The following is a 27,720-nucleotide window of genomic DNA, read 5'->3' on the forward strand; positions in this document are numbered from 1 at the left end:
TTCTTTGAATAAATAAAAAGTTATATATATATATAAGTTTTATATATATATATATATATATATATATATATATATATACTATATATATATATATATATATATATATATATATATATATATATATATATATATATATATATATATATATATATATATATATTATATAAAAAGTTATATATTTTCTAGATTTCAGCAAATAACGTCCAGTGGCCGAAACATGTTGGAAATTCACGCTGCCCATGAAGCTGGCCATGCATGGCAGTTTCCCCCATCCACACATTCAAAGTGAATGGGAGAATTCTGCCCACTGTGCCAGAGTATTCTGACAGTGGGGGACTCCCCTCCTGATAGAATACACAGATAAGCTCTGCAGCCATTGGCTGCAGCTGCTGATTGAGCATATTTTATCTGACAGGGTGGTTGAACAGAAGTCGATTGGTAAATAGAGACAGAGGAGACACTCTATAACAGGAAACATGTTAAGCCCCATACACACTATCAGATTTTCTGCTGATTTTTTTCCTTCAAATTTACCAAAACCATATATGAGGTCAAACCTTTGGAGTTTCAGCTTGTATGCAATCAGGCAGGACCTTGCACTACATGAAGGAAACAATCAGCAGAAAATCTGATAGTGTGTATGGGACTTTACTAGTAAAATTACCAGGTGAAAATGAAGGGAAAAAAATGAAAACAAAAAACGCATGTAACCATAACAATAAACGGGTATGCTCCAAGATATAACATTTTTGTTTTTGGGTTTAGATATGCTTTAAGCACTAGTTTATTGCCATGGCTATACAGGAGAATTTTATTTCTGGCACTAGCAGTTCAAACTAACAAGCACTAGATGGCAATGCTTCATTTTGTAATAGACAAACACAGACACACTTGCTGGAGAGGAAAGCAAACACTAATTCTGAGTATGTAGAGTTAAGGCACCCCACATAATAAAAATGATATATAATTTGCAGCAAGAATGTGTCACAAAATTGAGCATGTGGTAATGAAAGTATGGGAGTTTCTTCTTTTTAAATATGCAGGCTCCAGGGCTTCCCTATCTTGGTTCCACAACAGTTGGGAGTCCCTGACTTGGGAAAACATAGGTTTTAAAAAAACATATAATGAAAAATGTATAAACAGACATTTTCTCCAGTAAAATATCGTGAGATACAGGGATAAATGTTATATGCAAATATATATCCATTACTAATCCATTAATAATTATTTTGCATGAGGTAGAATTGGATTTTGTTAACCCACAACAGGAAATTAGATGCTGACTAATCAACAGGTATTTTTCTGTACTTGCAGGATCTTCAAGGGAATAAAACACGGATAAAAATACATGGACTACAGAGATGTTTGTACTGCGTGTTTTTTTCCTAATGAAGACTACCTCCACACAGACTATCCCCCTTCAATCTATCATGAATGCTACTGCCAGACTTATCTACCTTACCAACCCCTCAATGTCTACCACCCCTCTCCACCAATCCCTACACTGGCTTCCAATTGCCCAACTAATCAAATTCAAAATACTAGCAACATACAAAACCATCCACAATTCTGTCCCCAGATACAACACTAATCTTGTCTGAAAATATCACCCAAACCGTCCCTATTGCTCCTCCAAAGACCTCCTGCTCTCTAGCTTTCTTGTCTCCTCCTTCGATGCTCATCTCCAGGACTTCTCCAGAGCCTGTCCCATCCTCTGGAACTCTCTGCCTCAATCTGCCCTAGCTATCTCCTACTCTGGCTATCTTTAGGTGATCCCTGAAAACAAATCTTTTCAGTTAAGCCTATCACGCCTGCAACCAACTTCTGAACTTTTAAAGAGGAAGTAAACCCTGATGAGTTTACTTCCTCTTTGATTCCCTGCAAAGGTAAAGCATAAAGGACTACTATGCATCGCATAGTAGTCCATTATGTGTCACTTACCTGACACAGGAGCCAGCAAAGTTACCGCTGTCCCCTGTAGTCTGGAGTGTCCATCTTCTTGGTGGGTCTCGCTGCTCCGCCGCTGTCATTCGACTAAGCCGCGATGACGTCACTCCCGCGCATGCGCAGGGAACCGCCACTCACGGCATATCACTGTTGACAGCAGCGCGCCGCTGTCTACGGCGCATGCGCCGTAGACAGCGGTGCCTGTGTTTTGGCAAATATCTCCTAAACCGTGTAGGTTTAGGAGATATTTCTTGGACCTACAGGTAAGCCCTAATCTAGGCTTACCTGTAGGTCAAAGTGGTTTGTGAGGGTTTACAAACACTTTAATTCTTCATCAGATCATCCCTTACAGTTATAACCTTTTGTGCCACTTGGCCCGCTCTATTAGATTGTAAGCTATTATGAGCAGGGCCCTCTTTTGTATTTTATTGTATTGTAACGACACTGTCTCCCTTTATATTGAAAAGAGCTGCACAAACTGTAGATGGTGCCTCCCAGTCCTTTAAGGGTTTTCAAATGCCAGAAGGCGGGGTCTATGATCATGTGACCGGTGTAATTGGCTGTCACGATGGTCACATGATTGGAAAGTTTCCAATCGCAAGCAGCAATCAGGAGCTTTCCGATAGCTGGTAACTGTGTCGGGAGTGCGCTTTCGGCACAGCTTTGTTTGCAATGTGGTACACAAATATGCAGCCACTCAGCACCAAAGCCCACCCCCTGAGAGGTTGCATGTTTTCTTGCAGTGGGTGACAAGAGGTTAATAAAGAGTTTAAATTCTTAAAGCATGTTGTAAACTGTGCATTTTTGCCCCCTCTGCAGGTTTTTGCCACAATGGGCTAGTGTTAGCCCTTGTACACACGGTCGGAGATTCCGACGGAATGTGTCCGATCGGACCGTTTTGTCGGATATTCCGACTGTGTGTGGTCTACATCGGACTGTTTCTGTCGGAGTATCCGACGGACCAAGTTTTCCAACTTGTTAGTAAAATTTTTGGACAAAATGCTCTGATCGGACATACTCCGATCATGTGTAGAGAATTCCGATCGGACAAAGTGCCACGCATGCTCAGATCAAATTCCTAAACCAAGGCTATTGGCTACTAGTGTGAACGTAGTCCCATCGTAACGAAATAACGTAATCACGTCTGAATTTTCTGACAACTTTGTCCGACCATGTGTATGCAACAGTTTCGGACAAAATCCGACGGATTTGGTTGTCGGAATCTCCGGCCGTGTGTACAAGGGCTTACTCTTATGTACCACTGTATCTCCAACTGCTACATAGGGGGCATTCTGTAAAACTGTGTTCACTCAGAATCTGGTGCAGCTGTGCATGATAGCCAATCAACTTCTAACTTCAGCTTTTTCAATTAAGCTTTGACAATGAGGCTGAGTTCACACTGGTATGACATGACTGTTGTACAACTGTCACCCTACTTTGCCCTGCGACATCAGTCCTACGTCGGTCCTACTTCCATCCGACTTGAATGAACAGGATACGATTTTGCTCTGACTTTGACATAGTCCGACTTGTCCTTTGACCAATCAAAACAATCCCAGTGTGACATTAATTTCATTAATTTACTGCTGCTGTAATCTTCATGTCAGATGTCACAACTCGGATAGTTAGGACGAGGATCCGACTTTGATCCAAATTCAGTGATATTGAATAGGCTGAAAATGGACCAAAGTTGGACCAAATTAGTGCAGGAACCTTTTCTAAAGTTGGACCGACATGTTTCGGACTAGTTAAGACGGCTCTCATAGGGAACCATTGATTTGTACATGTCATGCGACATGTGCTCCCAAAGTCAGAGCGTATGTCATACCAGTATGAACCAGGCCTGCAATGAAGCTGATACTGTATGTCTCTATGCAGAGCTGCACCAGATTTTGCACTCTCCAGTTTTAGTAAACAACCCCATAGTGTCGCTCCCCATAGTGTCAATGCTGCATCAGTCCCCTTGGTTCTCAGAGCTCCCTGAGCAGAGAGCTGGTGACTGTCAGTCACCGCTGTCTGTTCTGCCCCTCACTGGGCTGTAGAAAGGGTGGGAGAAGCCAGTTCAAGCTCTCAGCGGATCGATGAGAGGCTGAGCCAGGTGCTGGTCCAGGCATGTGAACGGATCCTGACCATATGGCATTGTAACGTCAGCCAACAGCACACTTCAGTCTGATGTCTGCTGAAAATGGGTCACTGGAGTGCAGAATCAACTGCACTCCTGTGATCCACAGGAAAAGTACAACCAAATGAGCTTTTGCTGTACTTCTCCTTTAACTTGAAGATCCGTGGTATGCTGGCAAATATCTACACTGTTTCCTGGATTTCAGTCTCACCCGACCCCCAAATTTACATGCAGAGCACCAGACAATTTCAATGTTTTGTTTTTTTTAAGCACATGATTAGAGCCTGATGCTCGGGGCACAGAGCACTGCACCCTGAGCCCACAGAGTTGTGTGATAATAGCAAATTAATATTCACTATTGTCTTTCTGATTCTCCTCCCAGGCAATCAGGAAGCAGGTCCTGAGACCCGAATCGCCAGGGAGTCTTAGGATTCCCGGCCAATCAGGTCTCAGAATTCAGGACCTACTTCCTGTTCGGCTGGGAGGAGAAGCCCTGGCTCTTCCTTCAGCAATCTTGTGCTGCCTGTAAATGTACAGAGGAATCGGATGAATCTTGGCAAGCCCCTTAAGGTAAGGCCTCTGATCACCGCCTCCTTCCCACCCATCTCCCATAAGGGGGGGTGGTTGGCTGCGGTGGTATATGCCGCCCCCCCAAAATATTGAAAATATTGAGCACCAGCCGCTACTGTGTACTGCCATGTTGAGTACCCTCATATGTGCAGCAAGCCAACAGAGCTTCCCTGCAAAATATAATATAAGTTGTTTGCCATGGCCTTGGACACCTTAGGGGTGATTTACTAAAACCTGTGCACACAGAATCTGGTGCAGCTGTGCATAGTAACCACTAAGCTTCTAACCTAATTTCTTAGGAAGAACAGCACCACAAAAGCAACTAAATCAGGAGATAAGACAACTTTGCAATGAAGGGGAGCCCTCACTAAAACATGCTTATTTGCATCCCTTCTACAAACCTCACCAGCATTACTTTTTTTGCGGTAGCAGGGCAACAATACCAATGTGTGGCTCTACCTTTTGGTCTTTTTAAGGTGACTTGGGTTTTTTCTGGGGTGTTAGCCCTGATCTTAACTCTGTTGAGGATTAGGGAGGTTCCTGATTGTAGGGCATCTGGACAGCCTGTTATTAGGAGAGCAGTCGAGGCAGAGACTGGTCACAAACATTCAGGATACAATGCAGGTACTACACAGATTCAGGTGGATCTGGATTGCTTATAAACCAGTACTGATCCCCACAATACACTTGGAGTGTCTGGGTCTTTGGATGGACACTGTTCAATACAAGGTGTTTCTTCCGAAGGTGAGGTTAGGGTATCTTTGTCTGTGGTGTAGGTTTTGCAAAGAAGGGAGGAGCAAAGAAATGTGCGCCGCCCACCTATGGGACTGTGGCTGACTATACATTACAGTTGGTCAGTTAGGACAGTTTTTTAAAATGACAAAAAAAGACTGGTTAGTTAAGGTCATATGTTAAATTTGTCACAAGCTCGGCACTATAAAAAAGAAACTCAAGTGCATAGTTACAGTCGGCAGAAGAGCAGCTGTCATGGTTATGCAGAAATGTTCCTCTGTTTGCTTACCTCTCCTCATATGTTCAGACTAAGAGACCAGCCACTTCCACCTGGTAGTTTTTATAACCTCTCCTCTAAGCATGGCTCCACCCCAGGCCCTATCAGGGAACCCTATATTAACCTGTGCACTGCAAGCCAGCGGTGCTGATCAAGCATTGTGTATTCACTGTGTGTTTGGCTTCCTGTTTCTTGCTTCCCGTGTTCTCTTTGTTTGTCTCTGTTACCGACCTTTGGCGTGTTCTCGGCGATTTCTGTCTGCTTGTGGCCTTGACCTTTTGGCATGTCCCTGACCATCCCTGTCTGACTGGGACCCTGAACCTTTGGTGTGTACGCTGTTGTTCCCCTTCTAGTTGCCCTGACCTCTGCCTTATCCCTTTACTATCCTTGTTGTTCCAGCCTGCTGCTTCCTTCTCCTGTAGTCTACTGTGAGCGTGAGCTGTGAGACCCTAGGGGCCGCGACCTGGAGCCAGACTGCAGTGAAGTCCATCCTCACCACTGGAGGCTCTGGTGAACAGCTGCTGGCTCTTAGGCCGCGTACACACGCGCGGACTGTTCGCCCAACTTTGTCCGCTGAACAGTGTTTGGGCGGACAGTCCGCTCGTGTGTGGGCTTTCAGCGGACAGTTTCAGCGGACAGTTTGACGAACAAGGTTTTTCGGAAATTCCGTAAAACTGTCCGCTGAAACCTTGTTTGAGCGAACAGTCCGCCCGTGTGTAGGCTTGTTCGTCAAACTAAGTTCCGCGCATGCTCAGAAAGGATTTACACGCCGAAAGTTATAATGCAGTGTATAGGACGTCGTATTTTTCGTCCCGTCGTACGTGCCGTTCACGTCATCGCGCACGCTTTCAGCAAACTGTTCGTTCGTCGTGTGTGGCCATGTCCGTCCATGCTAATTTTGAGCGGACTGTTTGCCGAAACTGTTTGACGGACAAAGTTGGGCGAACAGTCCCCGCGTGTGTACGCGGCCTTAGTCTCTGTGCCCTGGGCAATCTATGCCCTAGCTCCTACTGGGATCCGTGTTAGTGATCCAGTAGACCTGCACCCCGAATCTCCCTGGGTACAATCCACAGCAGTCAATCCTAAGGTCCACTACCTAGCGGTGCACTTCCGACTCCTACGGAGTGCATCTGTCACCTGGTCTCAGGTGGCCTGACAGCAGCAGAGAAGAAGACCCATTCCCACCCTTCCCACCCATCGTTGCGGCCCCTCTTTATGTAGTTAGTACTTTTCTTGAAAAGGGACAATTTTATATATATATATATATATATATATATATATATATATATATATATATCAAGCTATTATGGCGGAGTTATTATATTGTAGTAAAAGTATATTTGATGAATTGGTATATGTTACCTGATATAAAAATGGCTATTTATATTTGAATGTTGTTTAAAATAATTACCAATAAATGGGCTGTGGCTATTTCAAATCAGTGTGTGTGTTTTTTATTATTTAATAATAAAATTGTTTATAGGGGTATAATGGTCCCATGGTCGTTACCCACCATGTGTTTTTGCATGAGGGTACTGGGTCTGATGGTAGTTGCTGTCAAAGTGGTACCATATGCTAAGTTTTACAATTCAACAGTCTGTCATTGTGGGGTAAATAGGTACAGTCCCTAGATTGCCCAGTGAGGTTAACCCCCCCAGGCCAGGAGGTCTCTGGATTGGTAGATTCTCAGCTTGAAACTGGAGCAAAAGAAGTCCCTGTCGATTTAGGGTACGTGGTAGGCAAGTGAGTCTCAACCTCCAATCAACAAACAGGAACTCTACAGCGAGGTACAAGAAGTCATGTGACAAACAGCAAGACATTCCACATTTGGTCTTCAGGGAACGTTATGTTCTGGCACTCTCAGTAGTGCACACTGAGAATTGGAAGGCAGACTTTTTAAGTCACCAGCAGCAAGGGAATGGTTCTTACACCCAGCACAAGTGATCCAAGGGCTTTCGCTGGGGACACACTAGTAACTGCATTGGATTAGTTGTGTTTAATATTCATCTTTCCTCCCATTACATTACTGCTGTCATTACTGAGCCTACCAATCTGGTACTTGGACATTACCATATCAATGGCAGAGCTCCATGGTCTCCTCCATCAAGGCCAGGCCTACCTTTATAGGGTCCCATATTTCATCTACTTCAGTTGCTGACTTTGCAGGCCTAGCTTTTGAGCCCAGGAAGTTGTCTTCTTGAAGGGTTTACCATCACACATGGAAACCATATTTCGTGTGGTGTGATGAGAAAGGATTACATTCTAGAAAATATGCAGTGAAGCACATCTTAGAGTTTCTTAAATCAGGACTGAATCATTCTTTGGCTCTGAGTACTATTAGAGGCCAGATTTTGGCTTTAGCTATACTTTTCTGGAAGCCTTTGGCTTTGCATTACCTGGTAAAGACATTCAGGCAGGGGGTGGGGAACTTGGCTTATCCTGTATGTAAACCTTTTTTGCCCCATGGGACCTGAAACTAGTGTTGTCAGCTCTCCAACATTCTCCTTTTGAACCTTTGGGAAGCATCTCTCTCTCTGATCCTACCAGGATTGTGGTCAGCCATTTTTTTGGCCTGAAGAGTATTGATATTGGCAGCCATGTCTTGTAAAGTAGCATTCTTGATTCTACACAAAGATAATATTGTTCTAAGGTCTAGGCAGTATTTTTTGCCTAAGGTTCTTTTGTCATTTCATAGTAATCAAGGTATTGTCTTATCTTCTTTTTGTCCTCACCCTAAAAAAACTAAAGAAATGTCTTTAAATTGTTTAGCCGTAGTTCGAGCTATAAGGGCATAGCTCTCAGTACCTGTCTCTTGGGGTTGTACTCACTGTTTATGTCACCAGATGGGTCGTGAAAGGGTTTTAACGGCCTTTTGCCCTACTATTGTTAGATGGATCAAGCAGGTTATTATTTAGATGTAAAACCTGCAAGGGGAAGTTAATCCTTTTCCAATAAAAGCGCATTCTACGAGGGGCATAAGTGCTTCTTGGGTGTTTCAACATAAGATTATCCCCCTTTTCACTTTGCATGTCTGTGTCCATTCACCTGAATTTGGCAGTATATAACCCAATAGTAATGATTAGAAATCCCTGTGTCCTGTGATGTATTTCAAGAAAGGGATTTTATAGGTAAGTCAAAAATCTTTTGTTTTGTTCTGCTCTGTCCTGTAAAGTATACTAAAACCAGAAGAAATAGGAGAATATAATTTTCTCCTAATCTAAGTACTTATTATATTAATTAGCTGTTCAGATAACAGGAATGCTATGCTAAAAATGGGAGTGAGTGTATTTAAACATAAGAGTTTAAATCCTAGCAACAGTAGGAGTGATGAGTTTCCCCATCCTGATGTGCCAAGAAAAACAGTTACAGCTAGAAAGGGTGGAAGACATGCTATTTAAGAAATTTTTGATTAAAAAAATATTATTGTAAGCAGGCCAAGAAGGCCTGTACATTAATAATTGATCCCCAGTGTTAGCATTAAAGTGATCACAAACAGTTGAAGGAACTTGGTATCCCCCTTACTACCTTATTATCAGGAGACACTCTGCTCACTTCACACTAAACTATAGGTATAGAAGCATTGTGTGCTAAACCTACCTTCCAGCGAGGGATCCCTTTCAGTTTAAAGAGTGTAGTCAAAAACATAAACACATAAAAGAGGCCCTTTTAAAATCTTTAAAATCTTCTGAAGCCTGCAATGGCTATTTCTCAAGTTATTGTAGGGATGAAGCAGCTGGTGGGGCCAGCACATGAAGCAGCTGTCAGACTACACATGAACAGGATGGCACTAACTCTCATGGCACTAGGAGTGTTGTCCCCAATGGGGATTACCTTCTTTAAACTGAAAGGGAGCATTGGCTGAAAGCACACTATGCTGCTATACTTATATAGAACATTATAGTGTGCTCTTTGGAAAAGGTGAACGTATACTTTAATTATAATGATTAGAATATAGCTTCATCAAAACAAAATATATGTCTATTTTGTTTTCTCTAGAAAAAAAGTCAGATTCTAAGTAGAAGAGCCTGCCCCCTGCCAGCAGGTTGTAGAAAAGGATCCTTGTTCTCTGTGTGGAAGCAAAGGTTTCTCTGTTGAGGTCCAATATGCCCCCTTCTGAGTCAGAGCTTTACAGATTCAAACTAAATGTTCAGTTGAACTCAAAGAAACTCTCTTTCTGATGACCAGTGGAGATAGCCTGTCACCGTGGATGATATTGCAGGTCAAGTAAATGGCATATTTGCTTTTTACATAGTTGGAATGGTTGACTTGTGGCACGGGTCCAAACCTGCCATATGCCCTTAAAGCGAACCTGTTATCTATTCTGAAACTTAACACGCAGCATCATATGAGCTGTTTCTACCTACCTAAAGTAAACCTGTCATAATAGAACTTGAGGCTATTAGTTGTCATAACTGGAATATATAGGCAGCTCAGTGGAATCAGAAAAAAGTCAGAGGTTAGTATCTTTATACTTAGTCCAAGTCAGTGACTTACAGTATTGAAACCAGACGGTTAGCAGTACAGCCTGGAAACCAGTATTTTCAGAAGGAAAATTAAACAAGTAACGGTAGCCTCCATTGTGTCTCTCATATCAGGTTTCCTGTTGTGCAGGGAATTATAGCTAATTAAAGCTAACAACATATTCAGGTACTTATGCTAATTTTATTTGTTTTCTCTATACCTGCTTGGATCTCAGCTTTAATCACAAAGTTATGAAAAAAAATGGTCTATGCTCATTTCTAAAACCCAGTATTCTTCACACGCATGAAGAAGAATCTCAATTTTAAGCAGCACCATCCTAGTGTAGGATGCTAGGTAAATTTTGTTTTTGGCTTCTGTAATCAAGGGAGCAGTGATTGTTGGTCCCAGTTTGTTCAGGGTTTCATAGGCTGGGAATTTGATTCCTTCCCTCTGCCTCTAGAAGAAGCTTGAAGAACCTAGGGCAGGAAATTCAAATAGCCAGCTGGAATATTTATCATGCTTCAGCCAATCCCTGGAGAAGAGTGTTCAGTAGGGCATTGGAAAGGTGATAAATAGTCTAAAGCACTGGAGAGCTGGGTTCCTTCTCTCAAGGAAGGTTCCAGAGCCTGAGGGTCTGCTGCCCTTAGGCAGCCCATGGACTATGCAGCTGTTCTAGAGGTCTCAGCTGTGTCAGGGCTGAGGGCCTAGGTGGATCTTCTTAGAAGCTGTTTGCAGGACCTCACCACAAAGGTTCTGGTCTGGAGAAGGACTAGCTTACTCACTGGACCGAGTCCGAGGGAAGCTGGAAGGTGGCAGCTGTCCTGAGGACTTGTGAGTAAAGACCCTAAATGAATCCCTGTGACTTGCAGTATTCTGGAAATCAAATGTATTACCAGTAGCTGTGTAATGGATCAGCTGGATGTAACTAGATGTCAAAAAGACTCACCTCATGGTCCCCAGCTTTGAGACCTTAGACTCCTCAGAAAGTTGTCAAATTGTGAACAGCTGTGAGGCCTTAGACTGTTCAATATTCATAGTTACTTAAGGAGAAGACTGTCCTCTCGATGTTACTTAACCTCCCTGGCGGTATTCCCGAGTCTGGCTCGGAGTGGAATTTTCATACCAAAAGCGGTATCCCCGAGCCAGACTCGGGACTGCATCGCTGGATCCAGGAGGAGGTTTACTTACCTTCTCCCTCGGATCCAGCGTTGTCTCCCCGCTGTACGAGCGAGCCGTGTCTCGCTCGATGCATCACATCGCCGATCTCCGTGCCCTGCGAGCGTTGCGACGCACGGGGACGGAGATCGGCGCCAAATTCAAAAAGTGAAACAAACAGTAAACATACAGTATAATGTAATCTTACAGATTACATTGCTGTATGTAAATATTTCACATCCCCTTTGTCCCTAGTGGTCTGCCCAGTGTCCTGCATGCAGTTTTATGTAATAAAAACTGTTCTTTATGCCTGGAAACTGGAGATTGTCCATAGCAACCAAAACTGTCCCTTTACATCAAAAATGGTTTTAGACCAGCTAGAAAACAGCGATAATAAATTGGAATCACTCGCAGAATTGAGCGATAGTGATTTGTGGGGAGATCTGTCATCAAATACTGAAAAGTAATGACAGTGACAATTCTGCAACTAAACAAATTTCAGTGTTTTTGATTTGATTACATTATTGAATAATTTTTATTATTGTTATATTATTATTTGGTACAATTATTTATAATTATTTATTATATTATAATTTATGATTTAATTTTTCAAACTTTATTATACCCGGGATGTCTGCTAGACTCTGGTTTGGACAGATTTAAGTGAGTTATTCCTAAGAATGGCAGGACTACAATATAAAACGCCAAATTTTCATGCAAAATAATGGTACCGCTTTTAGCACCTAAAATCCGAAATAATCGTACCGCCAGGGAGGTTAAAGAGGGATTCCACCAAAAAAAAAAATATTAAAAGCCAGCAGCTATAAATACTACAGCTGCTGACTTTTAATAAATGGACACTCACCTGTCCCGGGTTCCAGCGATGCCGGCAGCCGAGGCCGATCGATCGCTCCGTCCTCGGCTGCTGCCGCCACCATTCTAGGTGAGGGAATCAGGAAGTGAAGCGAATCGGCTTCACTTCCCGGTTCCCTACTGTGCATGCGCGAGTCGCGCAGCGCAATAGGAATTCTCCGCGCTGTCTCTGAGACCCGTGTGTGTCCCAGCAGACAGCGTGGCAGGGCAGGAAATGGCGTAGACTCCCACGGGAGTCTATGCCCGGAAGTGGGTGTAAATACCTGTCTTTGACAGGTATCTCCACCCCCCTCCTCCCTGAAAGGTGCCAATTGTGACACCGGAGGGGGGGAGGGATCCGATCAGCGGAGGTTCCACTTTAGGGTGGAACCCCGCTTTAACGTTTTGAGTATTCTGTGCCCTAACCCCTTCTCTTGTTAAAGTTTCTCTAAGCAACAAACCTAAAACGACTGTTACTGAAACTTGTATGAATAGACTGGGTATTGTGGTGGTGGGCGGCCTTTGTACTTTAAAGAGGAAGTAAACCCTGATGAGTTTACTTCCTCTTTCATTCCCTGCAAAGGTAAAGCATAATGGACTACTATGCATCGCATAGTAGTCCATTATGTGTCACTTACCTGACACAGGAGCCAGCGATGTCACCGCTGTTCCCTGTAGTCCGTCGCATCCATCTTCTCGGTGGGTCTCGCTGCTCCGCCACTGTCATTCGGCGAAGCCGCAATTACGTCACTCCCACGCATGTGCACGGGAGCTGCCACGCGCGGCATATTCGCCATTGACGGTGCCGCGCTCAGTGCTCATGCGCCGTAGACAGCGGTGCCTGTCTTTCGGCAAATATCTCCTAAACCGTGTAGGTTTAGGAGATATTTCTTGGACCTACAGGTAAGCCTTAATCTAGGCTTACCTGTAGGTCAAAGTGTGTTGTAAGGGTTTACAACCACTTTAACCACTTGCCGACCGCCGCACGACGATGTACGTCGACAGAATGGCACGGGCAGGCATATGGGCGTACCTGTACGTCCCTGCCTTCCCGCGGGTGGGGGGCCCGATCGGGCCCCCCCCCCCGGTGCCAGCGGCGGTCGGTTTTCGTTCAGAAGCGATCCGGGATGAGGGGGCGGCCATTCATTCATGGCCACCACCTCTCGATCGCTCCTGACGAATGGAAGTGAGGCGTGACATCACTTCCTCTCCTGTAATGTAAACACAGGAGAGGAAGTGATGTAATCTCTCCTCCGTGTCGGTATTTTTCGTTCCGGCACCGAGGAGAGAGGATCGGTGAGTTGCACCAACACGACACTTCACAGTAGAACATGCCAGGCACACTCACACCCCCCCTTCACCCCCCGATCACCCCCCCCAATCACCCCTGCCCCCCCAGTCACAGTGACACCAATAGCCTTTTTTTTTTTGCATTGGTGTCATTTGTGACTGTAATAACTGTTAGGGCAGTTAGGGTTAGCCCCCTTTAGCTCTAGGGTACCCCCCTAACCCCCCCAATAAAGGTTTAACCCCGTGATCACCCCCCGTCGCCAGTGTCACTAAGGCTGGGTTCACATTGCAGCGGTTTATGAGAACGGATGTGATTCGCACCGCACTGCAGTGCAAATCACATCCGATCTCTGTGCGATTTGAGTTCAGCCATACAGATAGTATGGCTGAATTCACGCCGCACCCGCCGCAAATTCGCACGGGACCCTTTTTTTGGTCCGCAGCAGAATCGGATCGCATGGGTGTTCACACCATGCGATCCGAGTTTGCAGATCGCACTGCGATATGCGAACTGATCTGGGGGTGTCATTAACATTTCACTGACACTCCCAGCAGTTCGCATAGGGCAGTGTGAACTGCCGCCGGGAGGCATACGATGCGGGAACCCGCCGCGGATTCGTGGCGTTCCCGCATCGCTTCAGTGTGAACCCAGCCTAATAAGCGATCGTTTTTCTGATCGCTGTATTAGTGTCACAGGTGACGCTAGTTAGGCAGGTAGGTATTTAGGTTCGCCGCAGCTTTTTATAGCGCCAGGGACCCCCATATACTACCGCATAAAGCCCCCTGATTGCCCCCTAGTTAACCCTTTCACCAGTGATCACCATATAACTGTTACAGGTGACGCTGGTTGGTTAGTTACTTTTTTATAGTTTCAGGGCACCCGCCATTTATTACCTAATAAAGGTTTAACCCCCTGATCACCCGGCGGGTGTCATTTGTGACTGTAATAACTGTTAGGGCAGTTAGGGTTAGCCCCCTTTAGTTCTAAGGTACCCCCCTAACCCCCCCAATAAAGGTTTAACCCCGTGATCACCCCCCATCGCCAGTGTCACTAAGGCTGGGTTCACATTGCAGCGGTTTATGAGAACGGATGTGATTCGCACCGCACTGCAGTGCAAATCACATCCGATCTCTGTGCGATTCGAGTTCAGCCATACAGATAGTATGGCTGAATTCGCGCCGCACCCGCCACAAACTCGCACGGGACCCTTTTTTTGGTCCGCAGCAGAATCGGATCGCATAGGTGTTCACACCATGCGATCCGAGTTTGCAGATCGCACTGCGATATGCGAACTGATCTGGGGGTGTCATTAACATTTCACTGACACTCCCAGCAGTTCGCATAGGGCAGTGCGAACTGCCGCCGGGAGGCATGCGATGCGGGAACCCGCCGCGGATTCGTGGCGTTCCCGCATCGCTCCAGTGTGAACCCAGCCTAATAAGCGATCGTTTTTCTGATCGCTGTATTAGTGTCACAGGTGACGCTAGTTAGGCAGGTAGGTATTTAGGTTCGCCGCAGCTTTTTATAGCGCCAGGGACCCCCATATACTACCGCATAAAGCCCCCTGATTGCCCCCTAGTTAACCCTTTCACCAGTGATCACCATATAACTGTTACAGGTGACGCTGGTTGGTTAGTTATTTTTTTATAGTTTCAGGGCACCCGCCATTTATTACTTAGTCTCACTAGTGTACCCCTAAATGTACCCCTAGGTGTCTACTTTCCAAAATGGGGTCATTTGGGGGGGGGTTTGTGCCATCTTGGCATTTTATGGCCTTCAAAACTGTAACGCCCTTAGAAAGCCTGAAGGCGGTGCTTGGTTTTCGGGGCCCCGTACGCGGCTAGGCTCCCAAAAAGTCCCACATATGTGGTATCCCCGTACTCAGGAGAAGCAGCAGAATTTATTTTGGGGTGTCATTTCACATATGCCCATGGCATGCGTGAGCAATATATCATTTAGTGACAACTTTGTGAAAAAAAAAAAAAGGTTTGTAATTTTCCCGCAACTTGTGGCAAAATATAAAATATTCCATGGACTCAACATGCCTCTCAGCAAATAGCTTGGGGTGTCTACTTTCTAAAATGGGGTCATTTGTGGGGGTTTTGTGCCATCTTGGCATTTTATGGCCTTCAAAACTGTAATAGGTAGTGAGGAGTGAAGTCAAATATTTACGCCCTTAGAAAGCCTGAAGGCGGTGCTTAGTTTTCGGGGCCCCGTACGCGGCTAGGCTCCCAAAAAGTCCCACATATGTGGTATCCCCGTACTCAGGAGAAGCAGCAGAATTTATTTTGGGGTGTCATTTCACATATTCCCATAGCATGTGTGAGTAATATATCATTTAGTGACAACTTTGTGTAAAAAAAAAAAAAAAATTTTTTGTCATTATTCAATCGCTTGAGGCAAAAAAATAAAATATTCAATGGGCTCAACATGCCACTTATCAATTTCCTTAGGGGGTCTACTTTCCAAAATGGGGTCATTTTGGGGGGTTTTGTACTGCCCTGCCATTTTAGCACCTCAAGAAATGAGATAGGCAGTCGTAAACTAAAAGCTGCGTAAATTCCAGAAAACGTACCTTAGTTTGTAGATGTGACAACTTTTGCGCAAACCAATAAATATACAGTTATTGACTTTTTTTTTTTACCAAAGACATGTGGCTGAATACATTTTGGCCTAAATGTATGACTAAAATTGAGTTTATTGGATTTTTCGAATAACAAAAAGTATAAAATATCATTTTTTTTCAAAATTTGCGGTCTTTTTACGTTTATATCGCAAAAAATAAAAATCGCAGAGGCAATCAAATACCATCAAAAGAAAGCTCTATTTGTGGGAAGAAAAGGACGCAAATTTTGTTTGGGTACAACATTGCATGACCGCGCAATTACCAGTTAAAGCAGCGCAGTGCCAAATTGTAAAAAGACCTCTGGTCATTGACCAGCAAAATGGTCCGGTCTGAAAGTGGTTAAGGGAAGAACCAGTTATTACCAGTAGCACCTTTGGGAGTAGGGCTACATTTTTTTCAAATTCCCCAGCACATAATTGAATGTTTTGAAGTGATCGCACTTTCATTTCACCTAATTTCAAACTTTAGTAAATCAGGTATACTGTGTGCAAAAGCAAAAATCCCATCCAAAAAATAAAAACTGTTACTTATTGTATTTATTGGTGTATTACATAGTTCTTTCATGCTAAAATTGAAGTGTAAGGCCTGCCATTGCTTTAACAGTGGTCTATACTTTATTAGCAGAGACATCACTAAGAAGATAAGAAATATGAGCATTTTAAAACAGGCATGACCTTTTTGACAAGTAATGTATTTATAGTGTTGCCCACACACAGACCAGCGCTTTACCAAAGGGAGGTGACATCCGATATTTTGCTACAGGACTTAAAAGCTTACAAGGACCACAACTTAGTATACATGAAGTAGACACCTTAAAGGCCTGTTAACTTCTACTGCTAAACACAGACCAGAATGACAATCAGAAACCATTTAAAAATTGTAGGTAATAAATAAAAAACACTTGTTTTCCAGGAACAATTTTAGAAATAGTTAAAGTGATACTAAACACACACTGTTTAATTTACATGATCCCTTCTATTTCTGTATGTGGATGATGGCGCTGTAATTATTTTAATTAAAAATACCTTTTTCCTAATTGATATTCAGCTGTCACATGACCCAGATCTTTCCCAGCCTGTCTATGGGAAAACCTAAGCAGGAGGAGCTTCCAGTCCTCTGCTGTTGGTCACACTAAAAAAAAAAAATCTCCTTTGTACAGAGTAAAAATAAATACATAATATCAATAAACTGTTTTAAATTGGTATACAAATATATATAAATGAAATCTTTATTATTTTATGGAAATAACATGGTTTGGGCGGATTTCTGACAGTCACGCCCCTCCACCCTGTCTCTTAGAATAAGCCTCCATTAATCTACATGTAATATTCCACCCTCATTGTCTTTAGGTGATTAGTGGACATGGAGGGGGGAGGGAGGGAGAGGGTTGTCATTTACCACTGTATATACACCCACATGTGCAACTCTATATGGGCTGCTCAGATGTGATAGGAAGGAAATGGCTAGCATAGAAACTCAATAAAATCTGAGCATGTGTGGAGTTGCCACTACAGCTGCAAAAACCCTAACTGAATTGGGGACATGAACAGAAGAGGGAGACAACCAGATTTTTCTTTTTGTAGAATAACTAAATCTCATAGTGACTATGAACAGCATGTAATAGACCATTTATTAGTGGCGGCTGGTGCTCAAAGTTTTTGGGAGGGCGTAAACAACCTGAAAAAAAAAAAATCAATTGCAGCTTCACTGTGCCATCAAACGCAACCACTGTGCTCATCAAATGCTGCCACTGTTCCCATCAAAGGCTGTCAGTGTGCCCATCAAACGCTGCCACTGTGCCATCAAATGCCGCCACTGTGCCCATCAAATGCTGCCACTGTGCCCATCAAATGTAGCCACTGTGCCATCAAATGTTGCCACTGTGCCCATCAAACGCAGCTAGTGTGCCCATCAAGCGCTGCCACTGTGCCCATCAAGCGCTGCCACTGTGCCATCAAACACAGCCACTGTTCCCATCAAATGCTACCACTGTGCCCATCAAACACAGCCACTGTGCCCATCAAATGCTGGCACTGTGAACATCAAATGCTGCCACCGTGCCATCAAATTCTGCCACTGTGCTTATCAAATGCTGCCACTCTACCCATCCAATGCTGCTGCTGTGTCCATCCAATGCTGCCACTGTGCCATCCAATGCCGCCACTGTGACCCCCCTGCCCTCTCGCTATCTGGTGGTGAGGGGTGTCCTCCATTAGTTTTCTCCCGTCCTCTCCCATCAGGTGTCCAATCACAGCGCCAGTCATTTCAGCCAATCAGGTGTTGGGTAAAAGACCCGAGCACCTGATTGGTGGAGAGGTGGTTCAGTGTTAGGACAGCGAATATTCATTCGCTGTTCTAACACATCTGGGTGAACTGCGAGCGCCAAGCATGCCGCTGGAAGGTCACCTTTCTTGACGGCTATTAGAGCCTATGGCTCTAATCAAGTACTTCAAAAACACCCCCCGACCCTTTCATAATAGGCCACACCAAGTTGGTTTAGAGATAGAGATCCTCAGTCCTAGGCCACAATGCCTTCCTGCATTGAACCACAGACCTACAGTTGAAGGTCAGAGGTGGCAAGGGGGTCTCCATTTGCTTTCTTGCAGTGTGCTGCTCGTCTGGGCACATTTACTCTTTGCTCCAAGATGCATGGTGTTGTACTCAGGGCTGGTGAAAGGAGTTTTTACACCCTAGGCGAGACCTCCTTGGCTCCACCCGACTCCACCCCCTTCGCCCTGCCCATGTATACCCCACATTTTTAATGAAGTGCCCATTAAATTCAACCCACCAGTGCTCATCAATGAATGTTTACTTCCATTCATTCATGAGTCAGGACACAGACCCCTATCGCTGCTGTGCCTCTGCCACTATGGGCAAATGGAGCCGCAGCTGCCTGCTGATGCTGAGACTTAGTTGCTTGCTGCAGAGAGAAGAGAGTAGGAGCACCAGTGGCCGGACAACCTAGGTAGCAGTGTGTCCTAGGCGGCTGCCTAGTTTGCCTAGGGGTAGCACAGGCCTTGGCTGTACTGGAGTAACCTGTTCCCATACCCCACACTCATAGGGCCCCATCCACAGCTGGCATTTATAGGAGCACAACTTTCACCCACTACATCATTATAGGTGGGGCAAAACTAAAAGAGGCATTAACACTTGCCAGCATACAGGGGAAAAACAACTTGATCAGATGAATGAAGTTACCTACACTCTACAGGGCTAAGGGAAAATTTTTCTCCTCTAGTTTATTAACCCTCTATAAATCAATATCACAGTTAGATAACTAGCATATTTGTTAGGAGATGTCAATAATGACAGACCATTTACTTCTCTTATTATGAACTTCCTTTGAAATAGCTAATATTTTCAGTAAATAGAATTTAAACATAAAGACTGAAATATGTGTCCGTCTTTCCTCCTTATTCCGACTACGACACCATCTGCCTGGAGTTTGCATTTTCTCCCTGTGCCTCTGTGGGTTTCTTCCGGTTTCCTCCCACACTCTAAAGACATGCTGGTAGGTTAATCAGATCCTGTCTAAATTGGCCCTAGTATGTATGAATGTGTGTTAGGGACCTTAAATTCTAAGCTTCTTGAGGGCGGGGACTCATGTGAATGTACAATGTATATGTAAAACTCTGCATAAATTGACCGTGCTATATAAGTACCTATAAGAAAAAAAGAAAAAAAGCACTTTTGGGTTTAACTAATAATTATTTTGGTATATATACTTTTACTAATTGGTGTCCCTCATTCCCATCTCAAAAAGTCACAGAAGCAAAAGATGCGTAAGTCCCACCTGCATATGTAAACGGTGTTCAAACCACACATGTGAGGTATCACCACAATCGTTAGAGCAAGAGCAATAATTCTGAAAGTAGACCTCCTCTGTAACTCTAAATTGGTAACCTGTAGAAATTTTTAAACGTCAACTATGGAGATTTTTAAAGGTCAAATTTTGCAATGACTGCCATCTCTAGAGTGTCTGAAAAAAATATATAATGTTTTTGGGGTTCTAAGTAATATTCTAGTTGTGGCGGTGTAGTTGCCACTAGTAACAAACATCCACCAAATCACCACTCTGCCAGACCTTCATATATCACTACAGAGACAATGAACAGTCATTTGCTTTGTTTTGTTTTTGTTTATCGGGGGATACAACTTGGTTGGAGAAAGGGGTATATGGGATGCCCATAGATCAGATTTACTTTGCCATCATATTTATAGATTATAACTTCATTTGAGCGTGAAGAAATGATGCGCATCTACAGTTCTTTTCCCTGCATCACCATGCAGATTATTGCTCCTTCTCTGCGTAACTCCTGCAGACTGTTGCTCCCAGGAACTCCTCGTCCATGACTGTATAAAGATGAGGACTTCACCCATGACCATGTAAGGGTGAAGCTCCCAAGAATCCTTCCCGCCTGCACAAACTTATCCTGTAGCACATTCATTTCTTATCACATCTTCTTCTATATGCAATAGATCCCACTCTGAATAGTCTCTAATGCTGACTTTGTTTAGTTGCTGCTACTAGGCCAGAGGTCTGCAGTACCTCTCCCCGGAGGCCTAGTAGTTTAATAGCATGTGCTGAACAGTGGACTACTATTCCCAGCTAGCCCAGCTTGCAAATCCTACACCCCTCGGGCACATCGATTTGACACTATTCCCCACAGTCTCTCCTCTGATCCAGGACTCCTCATCAATGACTGTATAATAATGAGGACTTCATCCAATGGCTGTGTAAAGGCGAAGTTCCCTCCCAGACTTCCTGGCATGCCTCCAAATCCAACCAACCACTGTGGTACACTCACAAAACTTTCTCTGCCCCGAGTCCATGATGAAGAACTTAACCGGACCACCCCTCTGCTCCAGGAATTCCTCATCAATGACCGTGTAATGATGAAGACTTCACCAATGACCATGCTAAGGTGAAATTCCCTCACAGCTCTCCCGGGCCTCCTCCTGCGAACAGCGAAACACCCCCCAGATGGGGGTGCCCTCCTGCTGCTGTCTAGTACTCTATTCTTCACTTCTCCCGGCCGACAACTCCTCCCAGTTGCCTGTTACCTCAGCTTATATGGGAGGCCTGCCCCCTGCTAATTCCAGTTGGGGATTGGTCAGGGCTCCTCACATGAGCAGTCAGGTCCATAAATATTGGGACATCTACACAATTCTAATATTTTTGGCTCTATACATCACCACAATGGATTTGAAATGAAACAAACAAGATGTGCTTTAACTGCAGACTTTCAGCTTTAATTTGAGGGTATTTACTTCCAAATCAGGTGAACGGTGTAGGAATTACAACAGTTGTGTATATTTGCCTCCCACTATTTAAGGGACCTATGTAAACAAGGCAGACTGTCATTCTGTCAGTACAGAAGACATGGATCCTGTGTTCCTGTAAAGTGGAAACACCGATCCATGTCTTCCACTAACAAAAGCACCTCCCCCACTACACTGAAACATTAGCTAGGCACACAGTTAAACCTTTGATCACCACTGATATTAATCGCTTCCTGCCAGTGTCATTAGTACAGTGACAATGCATATTTTTTTAGCACTGATCACAGTAATAATGTCACTGGTCCCCAAAAAAGTGTGAAAAGTGTCAGTTAGGTGTCCAATTTGTCTGGCACAATATCACAGTCCTGCTTTAAGTCGCTGATCATCACCATTACTAGCTAAAATTTAAAAAAATAAAAAATAAAATGATCCCATAGTTTGTAGACACTATAACTTTTGTGCAAACCAATCAATATACACTTATTCCCAAAAATATGTAACAGAATTGGCCTAAATTGATGAAGAAATTTGATTTTTTACATGTTTTTATTGGATTTGTTTTAGAGCGGAAAGTAAAAAATATTATTGTTTTTTCAAAATTGTCAGTCATTTTTATAGCGTAAAAAATTTAAAATGCAGAGGTGATCAAAAACCACCGAAATAAAGCTCTATTTGTGGGAAAAATGGACATAAATTTTATTCAGGTACAGTGTCGCATGACTGCTCAATTGTCAGTTAAAATAGTGCCGTATCGCAAAAAATGGCTTGGTCAGGAAGGGGGGTAAACCTTCCGGAGGTGAAGTAGTTAAATGCTTCACTCTTGTACTCTATAGACCAGTTTTTCATACGTTTTCTAATATTCCTTGCAACCTCGACCACAGTCAACAGGAAAACTTCCCAGTTTGGTAATTTTGCAGATATGTACAATAATATGTATATACAGTGGGTATAGATATGTTGCAGGGCCGTCTTTATTATAGATTGGACCCCGGGGCAAAAATTTTCTTGGACCCCTCCCCCCCCCCATGCAATTTTGCTCTCCACCTGCTCTGAGACAATACAATAAATAGCAGCTAGACTTAAAATGAGTTTACTGTATCAGATCAGGCAGCAATTGTGATTGGTTGCCAGTGGTTACAGCATAGCATTACTGCTTAATGACTGGTTGCTAGAGGTCACAGCACACATTACGGCTCACTGATTAGTTGCTAGAGGTTACAGAAAATGATTTCTGCTTGTTAATTGGTTGCTAGAGATTACTGTTAAGTAATACTCCTCACTGATTGGTTTCTAGAGGTTACAGTACATCATCTCCTCACTGCAGGGGAGCATGATACACATATGAATGCCACCTTTATTTACATATCAATGCTGACAGCCGCATCTATTTACTTAGTAATGCTGCCAATATTTACATACGAATGCTGGTTATTTACATGTAAACACAGGGTCTGCAGGTGAGTCATCTGTACACAACAATAAGACAGAACTGGGCAGCATTAGTACCATCAATTCACACTGAGATATCAGGACACAGTACAGGACTAAAACTTCAAGGGACAAGAGAATTTACACTGGGATAGTTGGCAAGTAGGGATGAGCTTTGAGTTTGAGTCGAACTCATGTTCTACTCGAACATTGCCTGTTCGCCTGTTCAGCGAACAGTGAACAATTTGGGCTGTTCGCAGCAAATTCGAAAAGCCGGAACACCCTATACAAGTCTATGGGAGAAATCTAAAGTGCATATTTTATTCATTTTAAAGGGTAATATGCAAGTTACTGTCCTAAAAAGTGTTTGGGAACCTGGGTCCTGCCCCAGGGGACATGGATCAATGCAAAAAAAAGTTTTAAAAACTGCAGTTTTTTCAGGAGCAGTGATTTTAATAATGATTAAAGTGAAACAATAAAAGTGTAATATTCCTTTAAATTTCATAGCTGGGGGGTATCTATAGTATGCCTGTGAAGGGGCGCATGTTTCTGGTGCTTAAAACTGTCCCTGCACAAAGTGTCATTTGTGCAGGAAAAAAAGTATTTTAAAATCACTTGCGGCTAAATTGTCGGCTCCCCGTAATACAGAGAACACTCAATGAGTGTTCTCTGTATTAGCCGACAATTCATTCATTCATTGATAAAAAAAAAAAAAAAGCGTGGGTGTTCCCCTAAATTTAATTACCAGGCCCTTCAGGTCTGACATGGATATTAAGGGGAACCCCGTGTCAAATTAAAAAAAAAAAATTGACGTGGGGGTCCCCCTAAATATCCATACCAGACCCTTCAGGTCTGAAATGGATATTAAGGGGAACCCTGCATCAAATTTAAAAAAAAATTGATGTGGGGGTCCCCCTAAAAATCCATACCAGACCCTTTATCCGAGCACGCAACCTGGCAGGCCGCAGGATAGAGGGGGGGACGAGAGAGCGCCCCCCCTCCCTCCTGAACCGTACCAGGCCACATACCCTCAACATTGGGAGGATGCTTTGGGGGTCTGTGACCCCTCAAAGCACCTTGTCCCCATGTTGATGAGGACAAGGGCCTCATCCTCACAACCCTGGCCGGTGGTTGTGAGGGTCTGCGGGCGGGGGGCTTATCAGAATCTGGAAGCCCCCTTTAACAAGGGGACCCCCAGATCCCAGCCCCCCCCTGTTTGAAATGGTAAGGGGGTACAAAAGTACCCCTACCATTTCACAAAGAAAGTGTAAAAATGGTTAAATAAGACAAACACACTTTTGAAAAAATCCTTTATTAAAAATAAAAAAAATTTAAAAAAGATTCCAGCGGTGCTAATCCACTCTTGCTATCCAGCGACGAATCTCCGGGGTCCAGCGATGGATGATCATATCCAGCGACGGGGGATCTCTCAGTCCAGCGCTGTCCATACATCCGTCTTCTGTCTCCAGTGCGGAGACACTGCGGAGATCCCAGCGCTGACATTTCTTATATTAGGAGGGCGGGGCCACCCGTCACCTGACCCCGCCCCCTCTGACGCTGGTGAAGGGAGCCAGGGGTTCCCCAGTGACGTATGGGTGACCCCGCCCCCTCTGATGTAATGGAAACCCAATGTTGAGGGTATGTGGCCTGGTACGGTTCAGGAGGGAGGGGGGGCACTCTCTCGCCCCCCCCTCTTTTCCTGCGGCCTGCCAGGTTGCATGCTCGGATAAAGGGTCTGATGCTGGGTTCCCCTTAACATCCATATCAGACCTGAAGGGTCTGGTATGGATATTTAGGGGGACCCCACGTCATTTTTTTTTAAAATTTGACACGGGGTTCCCCTTAATATCCATGTCAGACCTGAAGGGCCTGGTAATTGAATTTAGGGGAACCCCCACGCTTTTTTTAAATTTTATTTTTATCAATGAATGAATGAATTGTCGGCTAATACAGAGAACACTCATTGAGTGTTCTCTGTATTACGGGGAGCCGACAATTTAGCCGCAAGTGATTTTAAAAGACTTTTTTTCCTGCACAAATGACACTTTGTGCAGGGACAGTTCTAAGCACCAGAAACATGCGCCCCTTCACAGGCATACTATAGATACCCCCAGCTATGAAATTTAAAGGAATATTACACTTTTATTTTTTCACTTTAATCATTATTAAAATCACTGCTCCTGAAAAAACGTCAGTTTTTAAAACTTTTTTTTGCATTGATCCATGTCCCCTGGGGCAGGACCCAGGTCCCCAAACACTTTCTAGGACAGTAACTTGCATATTACCCTTTAAAATGAGCATTTTAGATTGTGAACGTTCGAGTCCCATAGACTTTTATAGGGTTCTAAAGTTCACACGAAGTTTAGGTCTGTTCGCAGGTTCTGGTGCGAACCGAACAGGGGGGTGTTCGGCTCATCCCTATTGGCAAGTATGAGGCAGCTGCTTTGGGCCCCACAACAATGACAGGGCCCAGGGCAGCTGCCCCTTTTGCCCTGCCTTAAAGACGGCCCTGATATGTTGGTGTTATATCTTTCACTTGGATATTATAAGCTGCACTGAGTAGATACCGCTGGATAAAACAAAACCTGTGTCTGTCTTTACTTCAGGCTGCAAAGCAAAATGTGATTATTTTAAAGGGGTCATCCTTTTCTATACCCACTATACAGTATATATATACATATATATATATACATACATATATATATATATATATACATACATATATATATATATATATATATATATATATATACATATATACATATATATATATATATATATATATATATATACATATATACATATATACATATATATATATATATATATATATATATATATATATATATATATATACATATATATATATATATATATATATATATATATATATATATATATATATACCGTATACATATATATATATATATATATATATATATATATATATATATATATTTCTATAAAAAAATATAAAAAACACGTATTAATGTTTGTATGTTAAAGAATTGGACCTACCTGTTTCTTTGCTACAGTTCCATCCACTGGGTCCACATATTCAAAGCTGTCAGCTTTCTCTACACTGTAAACATTGCTCCCCACAGCAAACTGCTGACTGGCAAAAGACTTTTCTGTTATCGTGGTCTCCATGTCCTTCATGATAAAAAATGCTGTTCTGGGTTCTAGACCATCATAGTCAAATCTGTTACAGTATAAAATGTCTTCTGTCAATATACATTATAGGGAAAATACCATTAGCATTTTAGATTGGTCATTATTCATAATACTGCATATCATATTTGGTCTCATGAATCAAAGACAACTATTTGTGCTGCCCATTGCCTTAGAAATCAGTTCTCCTTTTCACATTTGCCATGTTTCAATGTTTTTGAGGCCCTGTTCACACTAAGTGTGGAGCGGTTTGCAGCAGGGGGTCTGGTGTGTCTCTGTTCACCATTTCAGGGGCAAATCAGGTCTGAATTTTTGCCTGAATTCTGATCTGAAACTGAGCCAAAGACGCACAGGACCCTTCTGCTGTGCTCTCTGCAGCTGCCCTGGAGCTCTGTGAACGGGCTCCATTTCAAGCCGGTCACATTCTCCTGTCATGCAAACTGGATGGCGGAGAAACCCACATCCATTTCCCATAAGTGTGATTCCAGCCTTAATCATATGAACGCTTCAGACCCATCCTTAAATGAGGCTATATTTTATTATTGTTAAAAGGGAAAAAGAAATGTGCACAACTAAAAACAGTTGATATACATGTAATATATTTTTTTATCTGCCAAAGTTTTTGTAATGCTTCTCAGCCAGTTGTAATATGTGGTCATCATTGCTAGACAGTATAGCCAATCCAGGGCCATCACTGCAGCAGTAGCAGAACACACGACATGCTCGCTGACTGGACAGAAAAGCAGCAGGATATTATTGGGAGAATACCAATGCCCACTTTACATAGTTACATAGTTACATAGTAGGTGAGGGTGAAAAAAGACATAAGTCCATCAAGTCCAACCTATGTGTGTGATTATATGTCAGTATTACATTTTATATCTCTGTATGTTGTGGTCTTTCAGGTGCTTATCTAATAGTTTCTTGAAACTATTGATGCTCCCGCTGAGACTACCGCCTGTGGAAGGGAATTCCACATCCTTGCCACTCTTCCAGTAAAGATCCCTCTACGTAGTTTAGGGTTAAACCTCTTTTCTTCTAATTTTAATGAGTGGCTGTGAGTCTTGTTAAACTCCCTTTCGCTAAAAAGTTTTATCCCTATTGTGGGGTCACCAGTATGGTATTTGTATATTGAAATCATATCCCCTCTCAAGTGTCTCTTCTCCAGAGGGAATAAGTTCAGTGCTCATAACTTTTCCTCATAACTAATATCCTCCAGACCCTTTATTAGCTTAGTTGCCCTTCTTTGTACTCACTCCATTTCCAGCACATCCTTCCTGAGGACTGGTGCCCAGAACTGGACAGCATACTCTAGGTGCGGCTGGACTGGAGTCTTGTAGAGCGGGAGAATTATAGTTTTATCACTGGAGTTGATCTCCTTTTTAATGCATGCCAATATTCTGTTTGCTTTGTAATGCCGTGCACACATGTAACCGACTATCCAGCGGACTTTTCGAACGGGCTACTTGCCCACACACGGCACTTTTTCAGCGGACTAATAAGGCGTACTTTTGAAATGAACGGACTCGTCCACACACGCGAAGGAAAGTCCGCTCATTTTGAGTGCGTCTCCAGGTAGCCGGGGCCAGCGAAGGAGGCGCCGCTGGCCCCGTCACCTGGTATGGACTTAAAGGGGAACCCCTACGCTGAAAAAATCGGCATGAGGTCCCCCCAGGTCCACATCAGACCCTTATCCGAGCACGCTACCCGGCCGGCCCCCCCACCCCAAAGCACCTTGTCCCCATGTTGATGAGGACAAGGGCCTCTTCCCGACAACCCTGGCCGTTGGTTGTCGGGGTCTGCGG

At 43.6% G+C, this 27,720-nt stretch overlaps 1 protein-coding gene across 1 annotated transcript in view; it reads right to left on the minus strand.

The window, feature by feature from the left end:
• The window catches only part of PGM5 (phosphoglucomutase 5), a 186,399-nt gene that overhangs the window by 32,573 nt on the left and 126,106 nt on the right, over positions 1 to 27,720 (minus strand). Inside the window, exon 9 of the mRNA XM_077474984.1 lies at positions 25,763 to 25,946. Coding sequence (XP_077331110.1) covers positions 25,763 to 25,946 — 184 coding nt within the window. The remainder of the gene's footprint in view (positions 1 to 25,762; positions 25,947 to 27,720) is intronic.

This window comes from Lithobates pipiens, unplaced genomic scaffold (genome assembly GCF_037356315.1).
Source record: "Lithobates pipiens isolate NorthernLeopardFrog02 unplaced genomic scaffold, aLitPip1_a1.2 Scaffold_13, whole genome shotgun sequence".
Lineage (NCBI taxonomy): Eukaryota > Metazoa > Chordata > Amphibia > Anura > Ranidae > Lithobates > Lithobates pipiens.